The sequence below is a fragment of the Pseudophryne corroboree genome, chromosome 5, assembly GCF_028390025.1.
Source record: "Pseudophryne corroboree isolate aPseCor3 chromosome 5, aPseCor3.hap2, whole genome shotgun sequence".
Classification (NCBI taxonomy): domain Eukaryota; kingdom Metazoa; phylum Chordata; class Amphibia; order Anura; family Myobatrachidae; genus Pseudophryne; species Pseudophryne corroboree.
In genome coordinates this window covers 13713009-13728167 of record NC_086448.1, presented here as the reverse complement: position 1 = coordinate 13728167, position 15159 = coordinate 13713009, and the positions used below count along the sequence as shown (strand labels likewise).

Genomic DNA, 15159 nt, shown 5'->3' with positions numbered 1-15159 from the left:
TGCAAGGCTGGAGAGACTGTAAACACTGGCCCTGGAGAAAGGCCAATGGTGCTAGAACGGTCTATGCTGCCCAAACGGGTTGATAATCGTGTGGTTAAATGTTTTAGGTGTGGTATGCCAGGTCATGTTATTGCCAATTGCCCAGTCACGCAAGAACCCATGCAATGTGATGCTGCCTTTGAATGTCGCAGAATGTCTTTCTTTGCTAGGTTAGTCTGTACTGTGGTACCTTCACCTGAGCTGGAAAAACAAATGTGTGATGTGTTCTTAGAGGGTAACCGGGTAGAGGCCTTGCTAGATTCAGGAAGTTTAGTTACCCTCGTGAAAGCTGGGTTAGTGAACCCCTTAAAGGTCCAGCAAATACCTATTGGGGTAACTTGCATACATGGGGATACCCAACATTATGTCACTGCTGAAGTGAATATAGAAACTTGTTGTGAGTCAGCGATTGTTAAAGTAGGACTGGTCCCCACCTTGGTGCATGAGGCCATAATAGGGAGGGATTTTCCTCATTTTTGGAAACTGGGAATCACGGTTATCAACAGATGTGGGAAGTAAAGAGCCAGTTGATAATACCGGTGATTTTATGGATGTACGTGTGTCTTCGGAACTTTCTGACCCTTTGCCTTTTGCTAGTTTGGCTGGGGAAGTGACAGATGGGGAGTCCAGTGAGGACCCTCTTGCTGGGATCAGAGACATAGTAGTTAGAACTGAAAGCGTGCCTGACCTGGAGGTAAAGAAGCATCTGTTTGCATCTGAACAGTTAAAGGATCCTACCTTAATAAAGGTTAGGGAGAATGTTAAGGTTGTTAATGGGGAACCTGTGGTACCGGGTGACAGGGTTACATATCCCCACATGGCCATCTGTAATGAGCTCTTGTACCACATTGTCAAAAGGGGTGAGGATGTGGTGGAACAGCTGGTAGTTCCCCAGCCTTATCGAAGAACGGTACTAGATTTAGCTCATAGTCACGTTACCGCAGGACATTTAGGGGCAGTAAAAAACACTGAAAGCGTTTTACAAAGGTTCTTTTGGCCAGGGGTTTATAAAGAAGTGTCTGAATATTGATCTTCCTGTACTGTATGCCAGTATCATGCCCCTAGACCCCATTTCAGGAGCCCACTAGTTCCCATGCCTATTATAGAGGTCCTGTTTGACAGAATAGCCATGGATCTCGTGGGGCCCTTGTTAAAGTCTGCTCGGGGCCATCAGTATATCCTGGTAATTATGGACTATGCCACTCGATATCCTGAGGCTGTTTCTTTACGCACTATCACAACCAAGGCAATAGCTAGGGAGCTGGTGCAGGTTTTTAGTAGAGCGGGAATACCAAAAGAAATTTTGACTGACCAAGGTACTCCATTTATGTCAAGGATCATGAAGGAATTGTGCAAATAATTTAAGGTCACTCACCTCAGGACATCCATCTACTATCCCCAAACAGACGGGTTGGTGGAAAGGTTTAATAAAACATTAAAAAGTATGTTAAAAAAGGTTGTTGAGAGAGATGGGAAAAACTGGGATTGTTTGTTGCCCTACTTGTTAATGACCATCAGAGAAGTTCCTCAGTCCTCTACGGGGTTTTCTCCATTTGATTTGTTGTATGGTAGACACCCCAGAGGGCTGTTGGACATTGCCAAAGAGACGTGGGAAGGACAGCCCACTCCTTATAGAAGCGTTATTGAACATGTATCACAAATGCAGGATAGGATTGCAGCCGTGGTACCTATTGTCAGAGAGCACATGGAACAGGCCCAAAGTGCTCAACAGAGGGTATATAACCGGAGTGCCAAGATACGGGAATTTGCTCCTGGAGATAGAGTTCTTGTTTTGGTACCCACTGTGGAAAGCAAATTCCTAGCTAAATGGCAGGGTCCATTTGAGATTAGGGAAAAAGTGAATGAGGTTAATTACAAAGTATACCAGCCGGGAAAGAGAAAACCCGAACAAATCTACCATGTTAACTTAATCAAACCCTGGAAAGATAGGTTGTCTCTGTCAGCGGAGCCTTGCCCTTCGGTGTCTTCACCTCGGTTGCTTCCCGCAGTAAAGGTGTCAGAGACATTATCAGCTGACCAGAACAATCAGGTTAAAGAATTTCTCATCCAAAATAGGGAGATATTTTCAGAGCTGCCTGGCCGAACGACCATAATAAAACATGACATTGTCACAGAACCAGGGGTCAGGGTTCATTTAAAGCCATATAGGATTCCTGAAGCTCAGCGAGAAGCTGTTACTAAAGAAGTTAAAACCATGTTAGAACTTGGAGTCATAGAGGAATCTAACAGTGAGTGGTCCAGTCCCATAGTTCTCATCCCGAAGCCCGACGGTAGCATACGCTTCTGTAATGACTTTCGTAAGTTAAATGAGGTGTCCAAGTTTGACGCGTACCCCATGCCCCGTGTGGATGAGCTTATAGAAAGGCTGGGAACAGCCAGGTTTCTCACCACGTTGGACCTGACCAAAGGTTACTGGCAAATACCTTTATCTGATAGCGCAAAAGAAAAAACAGCCTTTTCGGTTCCGGAGGGGCTGTACCAGTATAAGATGTTACCCTTTGGGTTGCATGGGGCTCCAGCAACCTTTCAACGGGCGATGGATAAAATTTTGAGGCCCCATAGAAAATATGCTGCTGCCTATTTGGATGATGTGGTAATTCACAGTACAGACTGGGGGTCCCATTTGGTTAAAGTACAAGCAGTACTGGACTCAATCAGAGAGGCAGGGTTAACTGCTAACCCAAAGAAGTGCTGCCTCGCAATGGAGGAGGTCAAATACTTGGGCTTCACCATAGGCAGAGGTCTAATTAGGCCCTAATTGAATAAAATTGATGCTATTCAAAACTGGCCTCGTCCAGTGAATAAAAAACAGGTAAGGGCTTTTTTGGGAATAACTGGGTACTATAGACGGTTTATTCCTAATTTTGCGACCACAGCGGTGCCGTTGTCAGACCTTACCAAAGGGAAGCAGTCAAATATGGTGAAATGGAACCCTGATGCAGAAAAAGCGTTCCAAGCGTTAAAAGTGGCTTTGTGTTCACAACCGGTATTGATAACACCAGATTTTTCAAAAGAATTTGTGGTACAGACAGATGCCTCAGAGGTAGGGATAGGCGCTGTGCTGTCCCAAACCACAGATGGGGACGAACACCCTATCATTTATTTGAGTAGGAAACTCAATGAGCATGAAAAAAGGTATGCCATTTTGGAAAAGGAGGCTTTGGCCATTAAGTGGGCACTAGATACCTTGAGATATTACCTCTTGGGTAGACAATTCAGACTAGTGATGGATCATGCCCCTTTAAAATGGATGTATGTAAATAGAGGCAAGAATGCTTGTGTAACTAGATGGTTTCGAGCGTTGCAGGATTTTAAGTTTACTGTCGAACATAGACCGGGTACACAATTGGCCAACGCAGATGCATTGTCCCGCATCTTCTGTTTGGGGGCTACTAGTGTTCCGGCCCCTAGGTCGAAACAGGGGAGGGGGATATGTGACAAGAACACTGGGATAGTGTTTGAGGGCAGGTATGTTTGTCCCAGGTTCTTGTCTTACATGTATTAGAAAAATGAAAACTTCTAGGAATATGTTTTGTTTTGTTAGAACCTTTTCAGTTTGTTGGAAAAGCTGGGTAAGGGCCCTGAAAGAGAGATGGGGCAAGTTCCAGACATTGGGCCCAGTTCGGGTCTTTGGCCTCACAGAAGGCTAATCAGGCTTTCAGCTGTGTAAGAGTGTTATAGAGTTGCTGGCCTGATTAGGGTGGGCAGACTGCCTGGGAAGACTGCAGGATCTCTGTGAGAGAAACACGTTTCCTGATACAAGTGAGATATACAGTGTCTGCTGGAGAACTCTGTGTTTTTGTTTTAGTGATAGGTAGGAACATCTTGTGTTTAGTTAGTGCCGGACAGGCAAGGTATTTTCTTTTGGTGTTTGTTTTATTTTCTGTACAATAAAACTGGCTGGGGCCAGTTGTACCAGAAACTGGACTTGTGTTGTTCCTCAGCTGCTGCGTGCTGCCATATACCCCAGGAAACGGCACCTTGCACCCTTACAGTGTTACACTGGTTTTAGATTTCTTACAGTCTTCATATTTTGAACCCTTACAGCAGGTGGATATAAAGTTTCTCACTTGGAAAACGTTTTTTCTTCTAGCCTTAGCTTCGGCAAGGCGTGTTTCAGATTTGGGTGCCTTGTCATGCAAGCCACCGTATTTGGTGTTTCATGATGACAGAGCGGAACTTCGGACGAATCCCGTTTTCTTACCAAAGGTAGTGTCATCTTTTCACATCAATCAACCAATAGTAGTTCCTGTGTTAACAGCACATTCTGGAACTCTGGATGTGGTACGCGCATTACGCGTTTATGTATCCCGAACATCTACAGTTCGTAAGACGGATACGTTGTTTGTTCTCTATGATGCTGCCAAGATGGGTTGGCCAGCTTCTAAGCAGACCTTATCCAGATGGATAAAACTGACCATACGTCATGCTTACCTTCATGCTAGGTTACAGCCGCCTACATCAGTAACAGCTCATTCCACACGTTCTGTGGGAACTTCACGGGCAGCTGGTCGTGGAGCTTCTACGACGCAGCTTTGCCGTGCGGCTACATGGTCTTCCATGCACACGTTTGTGCGATTTTACAAGTTTGATACGTTTGCGGCATCTAGCTTTGGCCGCTTAGTGTTACAGGTGCCAAACAGCTCTCCCGCCCACGGGGGAAGCTTTGGTACGTCCCAAGAGTACTCCAGTGACCCCTAGTGGATGAAAAAGAAAATAGGATTTTGGTACTTGCCAGGTAAATCCTTTTCTTTGAATCCATAGGGGGCACTGGACGCCCACCCAGAGCAGTTTTACCTGTTTTGTGGTAAGTTCAGGGGATCTTATGGTAACACACTCTCACCGACTGGTTCAAATTATCAAGTGCTGGTTATGGTGTCAACTGTTTAGTTGTCAGTAACGTTATGTGTCAACTTCATTGTTGTCCGTTATGTTATATGTAATACTCCATTGTCAACCTCTCTATAGCTCCTGTTCGGCTCAGTAAAAAACACTGAGGTACTCTGGGATATGGAGGGGTGGAGTGTTCTAAATTTAAATATTCAGTGCCCTGTTCCTATGGAGGCCATCCATATCCCAAGAGTACTCCAGTGCCCCCTATGGATTCAAAGAAAAGGATTTACCTGGTAAGTACCAAAATCCTATTTTCCACGGCTCCACAGTCCAGTGTCGGTGTGCTTTACACCACTTCGCAGAACACATTTCCACGGCTCCACAGTCCAATGTCGGTGTGCTTTACACCACTCCACAGAACGGTTCCGGTATGAATGGTCGACCATGTTATGGTCGACAGTCATTAGGTCGACCACTATTGGTCGACATTGACATGGTTGACAGGGACACATGGTCGACACATGAAAATGGTCGACACATGAAAAGGTCGACATGAGTTTTTTAACTTTTTTTGGTGTCGTTTTTTGCGTAAAGTGACTGGGAACCCCAATTAGTGCACCGCGTCCCCTCGCATGGTGCCTTCGCTCCGCTACCGCTTCGCTCGGTACAGATTACCGTTCCAATCGTAGTCCACGTGGATCGTAAAGTATGGAAAAGTTCCCCAAAAGAAAAAAAGTTAAAAAACTCATGTCGACCTTTTCATGTGTCGACCTTTCATGTGTCGACCACGTGTCCATGTCGACCAATAGTGGTCAACCTAATGACTGTCGACCATGTGAACAGATACCACACAGAACACGGCTCCACGGTCCAGTGTCGGTGTGCTTTACACCACTCCACAGAACACATTTCCACGGCTCCACAGTCCAGTGTCAGTGTACTTTACACCACTCCACAGAACACGTTTCCACGGCTCCACAGTCCAGTGTCCGTGTACTTTACACCACTCCATCTGACGCTTGGCATTGGATTTGGTGATGCGAGTTTTGCATGTAGCTGCTCGGCCATGGAAACCCATCCATTAAGCTTCCGCCGCACAGTCCTTGTGATTGCATTAATGCCAGTGGAAGTGCGGAACTCTTCAGCTATGGAATCAGCAGAGCGTTTGAGACTTTTACTCACCATGGTCCTTAGCAGTCGCTGACCCTGCTCTGATTATACGTGGTCTTCCGCTTCGTGGCTGAGTTGCTGCTGTCCCTAAACACTTCCACTTTCTAATATTATCACTTACAGTTGACCGCTGAACCTCCAACAGGGATGAAATTTCACGAACCGTCTTGTTGCAAAAGTGGCATCCTATCACAGTACCACGCCTGTAGAACGACCCATTTTCTATCACAAATGTTTGCACATGGAGACTGTATGGCTGGGTGCTTGATATTATACACCTGTAGCAATGGGTCTGATTGAAACACCTGAATAATCAGGCATAGCCTGATAAATTTGTCCATATAGTAGGATGAGACCCAGGATAGGACAGTGCCCTGAGGACCTAGGACTGTAGTGTCTGTATGAGGAGAGAGCGGTCACAGTGTCACTTGCAGCAGACCCCCTTAGGAGTGAAGGGTTCCCCCCTTCCAGGGCACTCAAGGAAAGGGCTAAATCCTGGGACTATCTCTGACACCCCTGGGCTGTGGGTGCCGAGTTGATAGTCCATTCAGTGAGTTTAATTTGAAAAATAATATTGTCTTTCACAGGAGGGACTACAAACCCCCCTGTAAAAGAATTATTAAAATCCAGTACACACACACTGTGGTAGTATATTTTTAATAAACACACTTACACATACTTGCCTACATTCCCTGTAGCTAGTCGGTCCTCTTCTCCAGTACCATCACCGTTTGCTGTAATAAAGTCATACTCGGCTCTTCTTTCCAAGTAGGCACCCAAGGGTTTAAACTTTAAAAAAAACCCTCAAAACACACACCATGTTGGAAACGAGGATGTAAACACATACACTTCCTGTACGCGAATGGCGGGACCCCCCGTATGTTCTGTCATTATAAGAGCCGGCAGCCACTCAGCGGAGCGCCCACAGATTAGCTGTGAGCTCCCAGACTGTCAATCACACCTTTCCCCATTGACTACAGTAGTTGGAACAGATACATTGCAGTCAATGATGGCTAACCTTGCGCTTCCCATCATTGATTAAAATATATCTGCTCCCACCATTCAAATCAGAGGTGCGGTTCCCACCTCTGAGTCATTGGGGGAACGTTTGATAGTCTGGCTGCTCACCGCCAATCAGTGGGTACTCCTACGGAGGCGCCCGCTGATTGGCTGGTGGCTCTTATGACAGAACACACGAGAGTCCCTGCATTTGCGTAGAGGAACTGTATGTGTTAACACATACACTTCCTCGCGTCCGGCAGGGTTTTGTTGTTTTTAAACCCTTGCATGCCTACTGGGAAGGACCTGACCTATGCCAGGGGTAATTACAGCAAACAAGGATTCTTCTGGAGAAGAGGACCGAACAGCTACAGGGAGTGTAGGTTTGTGTGAGTGAGTGGCATACATCATCAGGGAGGTGCCACGAGCACTTTGGTAGCAAGAACAAATATACTACCTACATACTAAGTGGGGGAAAACTAGGGGATTCTGTACTGGAAAAGGATTTATTTGTTCTCGTAGATAACAAACTTAGCAGTATTACCCAAAGTAGGAATGCAGCAAACAAGGTATTAGCATGTATAAAGCGAGGAATTGATGCAAGGGATGAGCCGTGTTATACTCCCATTATATAAATCATTAGTGAGGCCACATCTTGAATACTGTACACAATTGTGGTCACCATACTATAAAAAAGTATATCCTGGAACTAGAAACGGTTCAGAGAAGGGCAACCAAATTGATAAAGGGGTTGGAGATGCTGGAATACGAGGAAAGGCTTGCTAGGTTAGGCATGTTTACACTGGGAAAAAGGAGATTAAGAGGGGACATGATTAACATTTACAAATATATAAGGGGACAATACACAGAGCTAGCAGTGGATTTGTTTTTGGTAAGATCATCACAAAGGACGCGCGGACACCCGCTTAGGTTAGAGGAGATGAGTTTTCGCACACAGAGACGGAAAGGTTTCTTCACAGTAAGGACAAATACGTATTTGGAATTCCCTGCCTGAGAGAGTAGTAATGGCGGACTCGATCATTACTTTTAAGAATGAGCTAGATAAATTCCTAACAGATAAGGATATACAGGGTTATGGTGGGTAAGTCATTCAAAAAAGAGATGAATAGAGATAACGGCTAAACATTCGCCACAGTTAAAATTAGTTTTAAAATATTACAGGTTGAACTCGATGGACAATTGTCTTTTCCAATCATAGAAACTGTTACTATGAAGCGCTGGAGACGAGGATTCACTTAAAAACAGGAGACTATTTATTTCATCATCGCCTTCAGATTATAAAACACAATTTATTAAAATACATCAATAAAAAACAATAATATAACAAAATAATATGAAAAAGACGGATGGCTTATACTTGATATAATATGGGCAATATATTTTTTTGCAGAATACTTTAATTCTTAGCCATAAATATATAAATACCGTCACTTTAAGAAAAATATTGTATTCGTGCCTGGATGTATACCTCTAGGTCTGGTCAATATATTATATCAATCTGTGCAAGATTTACTTTGAGGCACACTGAACTAATTTCCTCCAGAACCAATAATTACAAGCATAAGGAAAACATCTACAGTTCATCCGGAAAGTATTCACAGCGCTTCACTTTTTCCACATTTTGCTATGGAATAAATTAATTTTTTTCCCTCAAAATTCTACACACAATACCCTATAATGACAATGTAAAAAAGTTTTTTCGAGATTTTTGCAAATTTATAAAAAAAAAACCTAAGAAATCACATGTACATAAGTATTCACAGCCTTCGCTCAATACTTTGCTGATGCACCTTTAGCAGCAATTACAGCCTCAAGTCTTTTTGAATATGATGCTACAAGTTTGGCACACCTATCTTTGGGCAGTTTCGCCCATTCCTATTTGCAGCACCTCTGAAGCTCCATCAGGTTGGATGGGAAGCGTTGGGGCACAGCCATTTTCAGATCTCTCCAGAGATGTTTAATTGGATTCAAGTCTGGGTTCTGACTGGGCCACTCAAGGACATTCACAGAGTTGTCCTGAGCCACTCTGATATATTGGCTGTGTGCTTACGGTCGTTATCCTCTTGAAAGATGAACCGTTGCCCCAGTCTGAAGTCAAGAGTGCTCTGGAGCAGGTTTTCATCCAGGATGTCTCTGTACATTGCTGCATTTATCTTTTCCTCTATCCTGACTAGTCTCCCAGTTCCTGCCACTGAAAATCATCCCCACAGCATGATGCTGCCACCACCATGCTTCACTGTAGGGATGGCATTGGCCTGGTGATGAGCGGTGCCCGGTTTCCTCCAAACATGACGCCTGGCATTCACGCCAAAGAGTTCAATCTTTGTCTCATCAGAACAGAGAATTTAGTTTGTCATGGTCTGAGAGTCCTTCAGGTGCATTTTGTAAACTCCAGGCAGGCTGCCATGTGCTTTTTACTAAGGAATGGCTTCCGTCTGGCCACTCTACCATACAGGCCTGATTGGTGGATTGCTGCAGAGATGGTTGTCCTTCTAAAGTTTCTCCTCTCTCCGCAGAGGAATGCTGTAGCTCTGACAGGGTGACCATCTGGTTCTTGGTCACCTCCCTGACTACGGCCCTTCTCCCCCGATTGCTCAGTTTAGATGGTCGGCCAGCTCTAGGAAGAGTCCTGGTGGTTCTGAACCTCTTCCATTTGCGGATGATGGAGGCCACTGTGCTCACTGGGTCCTACAAAGCAGCAGATATTTTTCTGTACCCTTCCTCAGATTTGTGCCTCGAGACAGTCCTGTCTCGGAGGTCTACAGACAATTCCTTTGACTTCATGCTTGGTTTGTGCTCAGACATGAACTGTCTTAAGTGTATAGACAGGTGTGTGTCTTTCCAAATCATGTCCAGTCAGCTGAATTTACCACAGGTGGACTTCAATTAATGATCATAGGGATTTTATAAATACCACACTGTCCTCTTTCCTGGGCTGTGATTGCAGCAATGGTGATACTCCTCTCCCGGCTCTATAGATGGCAATTCCAGCATATCTTAAGATTTTGGAGAAATTCTTGCTCCAGGTGGGTGGTGGGTTCTTCCAGCCAAATATTGCCGATTGTTAGGCTATCATCGGGGCAGGGAAGTGATGTAGCTTGTCACTTACACTACAGAAAGTCAAAACTAGGCTTCCTCTTCAGTAAAACAGATTACGTGGTTAGCAATGTAGGCCAGGCTTGTGGCGGCTGATGTCTGGTATCCCCCGTTTACCGTATGGGGGGCTAGGGTAGAAGTTATAACTATTGGCTGTCCTTCGTATTATGTCAGCCCACAAGGAAGGCTTCACCCCAAGTATCTCTCCTGGACACGCATCACTGCTGGGCAATACACCACCCTCCCCCAGATTCTCAGCAACAGTGGTGCAGCCCATATCTGTCTGCTTGACTTTTGGATGCTGGAACATTAGTTTGCTGCTGTATTTGGGGCTTTACACTGTTCACCACCCATATTCACTATGGGCTGGCAAGCTTATTGTGGGAATAATGTGTGTGGGTGACTGGTGGGTGTTTTGCCTGTCCACAGTGTTTTCCTGTTGTCCTTGACAGATATATGCATGTATCTTCTGTTCCCTACGCACCATTGTTGGGAAGGAGAATTCCTCTGGGGACAACCCACCAAACATTTGTGGCATGTCCAGACTAGGGTGCTCTCTGAAAGGCGGCGGATCTGAGGTCCCATGTGCCAGAAGGGTTGACCCTGTTGGTGATTTCGCTGCCCCTTACTGAGTCAATGGCAAAGCTCTATGAGCTGGCAGTTAGCAGGGGGGCAGCCAAATGTTCCTGTTGCAGAATCTGGTTACACAGAGGAGCTCGCTCAGTCTCTGGGTCTTGCTGGCTGGTCCACTGGTCACCCTCAAATGGCCTTGTAGGAGCCACTCCGGGCCCAGGATGTGTGATGCTGGATCCATTGGCAGGCTCAGATACGCCACTTACCAGAAATCCTCAGATCTTGGGAGTATTCGGAAGCTTCATTTCATGTGGAAGAGGAAGGTTCTGACCCTGATTTATCCCCTCAGGTGGATTAGGTCCGCGGAATGTGGAGGCTTTAGTGTGAGCAATTAAGCAAGTTCTACAGGACACTGAGGTTTCTGAGGCTTCAGATACTTCTCTATTTCTGTGTAAAAAGAAACAAGTTGTCACATTTTAATTTGAGGATCTCCCCTAGGTTGTTATTGTTCCATACTGTGTCCAGTGAAGATAAAACTAAGTGGGACACTCCGCCTGTAGTGAATTCTGGACTCCTTTATCTAGGAGGACTACCATTTCTGTCCCGTTTGCTGCTTCACTCAAGGGTAGCACAGACTGGAGATTGGATGGGTCTTTACATTCATAGACCTTACTGCATCTCGGCATAACCAAATTGGCCAAGAAGGTTGTGGTGTTAGGACTTTTGAGTTTTCTTTCCAGGATGAATTTTTTTGCAATTTTGGGGACATTTAAAAAAAAAAAAAAAAATTTTTTTTAGTTTAAACAAAGCGGGTACAAGGGGGTTCAGTAGGTTTCTTTGACTTTGGTAGCTGCCGGAAGATAGCTTCCAGCAGTCGCCCAGTGGGTGCTTCTTACTGATGCTACCATGTCAGGCAAAGCCCAGCCCGGCGTGCGACCATGCCAGACAAATGGTTCATGCCACCCGGATGGGTGGAGAACACTGCTGGGTAGGCTGGAGACTCCTTGCTTTAAGTCATCTGGCTGTGTCGTGGTGGCTATTGAAACCGCCATCTTGTAGGTCTTGGATTTTCAGAGTGTGTTATTCGGAGTATGTTGAGGGCTCAAAAGCCTATTTCATGCAGGACTACCGACGCCAGAACCCTGACAACCGTCAAAATGCTGACGGCAGAATCCTGAAAGCAAGTATAGCGGGTGGGTTAGGGCCGGGGGGTGAGGATACGGTTAGGCGCCAACGGGGGGGTTGAGGGAGGGGGTTCTAGGGTTAGGCATGACCGGGGGGAGGTTAGAGTTGGAGTGCGGGAAGGTAGGGGTAGGGATATGGGAGGGATGTGCCCCAGTCGGGATTTCACACTTAGGCATTCCAGCGTCAGTATTGTGACCGCTGGCATCTCGTCTGGCGGTCAGTTATACCGATCCCAAATGGAGGCTGATGGTGTGTCGGTGTCGGTGAGTGGTCTGGGCCTCAGTCCTGTGCTGTATGTAGTTGTGCGCGGTACCGCTTGCTGTGACGCCAGTGTATGTTTCATAGTGAGGTGGTTATGTGTGTGTAGTATTGTTATTATTGTGTGTGTGTGTGTGTGTGTGTGTGTGAGATGTACGTTGTTGCATGATTGTGTAGTAGGATGTACGCTGTATTATGTAGTGTGCTGTATAATTAGCAGCTACATGGGGCGGTTTCCCATGTTACACAACGTGTGGTTGTGTACAGCTAGAATGGCAGAGACACACAGACACACACACACACACACACACACACACACACACACACACGTGTATGTAGTAGGCAGCAGCAACACAGGACACAATGTAACAGCACTCCCTGCCTCCTGTGCCTGCGTTACACTACGTCATGCTCGTTCTGTCCCTCTGACGTGTTGCATGTCTGCATTGGGTGCTGCAAATGTCCCTGCATCCTAACCAGTGACATCTGACGGCGTCTGGCTGCCTTATGGGGTTTATACTTGTCCTGGATTTTGTCCTGTCGTCTTATCCCCATTAATGGAGTCTGTATTCTGCTTTCAGCTCACACTCACCATCTTGCGTCAGACCGGGGGCCTGGGGATCAGCATTGCTGGGGGCAAAGGGTCCACCCCGTACAAGGGAGATGATGAGGTAAGCGGACACCTCAGGTGCAGGGGCGGAGCAATTCCACATCCCTGGGCTCCGCACAATCCGGAGACGGGGAACACGCACATGTTACATCGTCTGGTCACAGGCCTTAAATAACAAAACGACACCGTACTATGTTTATAATTTACTGACCAGCAGTTATTTCTGTGCCGCAGACAATTTACGCAGCGCTTTACAGAGTTTCAGCTATTCCCGTCTGTCCCTTCCCCAGTGAGCTTACACTCTATGGCCGGTATGTAATGGGAGCTGATAACGGCAAAGTGTCCGATTTCTGCAGCAGGGTACATCATTTTGCAAAGTCGGCTAATGCGTTAGCACCTAAATACCAGATTTTTCGGATGCTTTCTGCACTAAAGTAAAGCGCCCGAGAAAACGTCAGATCCCGATGTTTTTCCCGTGTTAGTATACAACTCGGCCGATGTAATGGAGTCCCATATTGCAAATCGTACACGGAACAGCTCTAAAACTCAAATCATTTAGTTTTTTGGTTATAAAAATGCTGGGAATTAATTTTAAGTCACCTTTTAAGCATATTTGCAGGATATAAACACTGTAACAGACATTTCTCTGACGTCCTAGTGGATGCTGGGACTCCGTAAGGACCATGGGGAGATAGCGGCTCCGCAGGAGACAGGGCACAAGAATAAAAGCTTTAGGATCAGGTGGTGTGCACTGGCTCCTCCCCCTATGACCCTCCTCCAAGCCTCAGTTAGATTTTTGTGCCCGAACGAGAAGGGTGCAGGCTAGGTGGCTCTCCTGAGCTGCTTAGAATAAAAGTATATTTTAGGTTTTTTATTTTCAGTGAGTCCTGCTGGCAACAGGCTCACTGCATCGTGGGACTAAGGGGAGAAGAAACGGACTCACCTGCGTGCAGAGTGGATCGGGTTTCTTAGGCTACTGGACATTAGCTCCAGAGGGACGATCACAGGTTCAGCCTGGATGGGTCCCGGAGCCGCGCCGCCGGCCCCCTTACAGAGCCAGAAGAGCGAAGAGGTCCGGTGAAATCGGCGGCAGAAGACGATCCTGTCTTCAGACTAAGGTAGCGCACAGCACCGCAGCTGTGCGCCATTGCTCTCAGCACACTTCACACTCCGGTCACTGAGGGTGCAGGGCGCTGGGGGGGAGCGCCCTGAGACGCAATATAACATGATATACCTTAGATTGGCTAAAGAATACATCACATATAGCTCTGGGGCTATATGGATGTATTTTAACCCCTGCCATTTTTTACAGAAAAAGCGGGAGATAAGGACGTCGTGAAGGGGCGGAGCCTATCTCCTCAGCACACAAGCGCCATTTTCCCTCACAGCTCCGCTGGAAGGACGGCTCCCTGACTCTCCCCTGCAGACTTGCTACTGAATCAGGGTAAAAAAGAGAAGGGGGGGCACTATTGGCAGCTAAAAACTATATAAACAGCAGCTATAAGGGATTAACACTTATATAAGGTTATCCCTGTATATATATATAGCGCTTGGTGTGTGCTGGCAGACTCTCCCTCTGTCTCTCCAAAGGGCTTGTGGGGTCCTGTCCTCTATCAGAGCATTCCCGGTGTGTGTGCTGTGTGTCGGTACGTGTGTGTCGACATGTATGAGGAGGAAAATGATGTGGAGGCGGAGCAATTGCCTGGGTTAGTGATGTCACCCCCTAGGGAGTCGACACCTGACTGGATGATCGTATTTAAAGAATTAAGTGATAATGTCAGCACTTTGCAAAGAACGGTTGATGACATGAGACAGCCGGCAAATCAATTAGTGCCTGTCCAGGCGTCTCAGACACCGTCAGGGGCCCTAAAACGCCCGTTACCTCAGTGGGTCGACACAGATCCAGACACAGATACTGAGTCTAGTGTCGACGGTGAGGAGACAAACGTAATGTCCAGTAGGGCCACACGTTACATGATCACGGCAATGAAGGAAGCATTGAACATTTCTGACACTACAAGTACCACAAAGAAGGGTATTATGTGGGGTGTGAAAAAACTACCAATAGTTTTCCCTGAGTCAGATGAGTTAAATGAGGTGTGTGATAAAGCGTGGGTTTCCCCCGACAAAAAACTGCTAATTTCGAAAAAATTATTGGCACTATATCCTTTCCCGTTAGAGGTTAGGACACGTTGGGAAACACCCCCTAGGGTAGATAAGGCGCTCACACGTTTATCTAAACAAGTAGCGTTACCGTCTCCTGATACGGCCACCCTCAAAGAACCAGCAGATAGAAGGCTGGAAAATATTCTTAAAAGTATATACACACATACTGGTGTTATACTGCGACCAGC

General features: G+C 46.2%; 1 protein-coding gene across 1 annotated transcript in view; it reads left to right on the top strand.

Moving 5' to 3' along the window:
- SCRIB (scribble planar cell polarity protein) overlaps nucleotides 1–15159 on the top strand; it is a 341504-nt gene that overhangs the window by 168348 nt on the left and 157997 nt on the right. The window contains exon 15 of the mRNA XM_063924738.1: nucleotides 12777–12866. Coding sequence (XP_063780808.1) covers nucleotides 12777–12866 — 90 coding nt within the window. The remainder of the gene's footprint in view (nucleotides 1–12776; nucleotides 12867–15159) is intronic.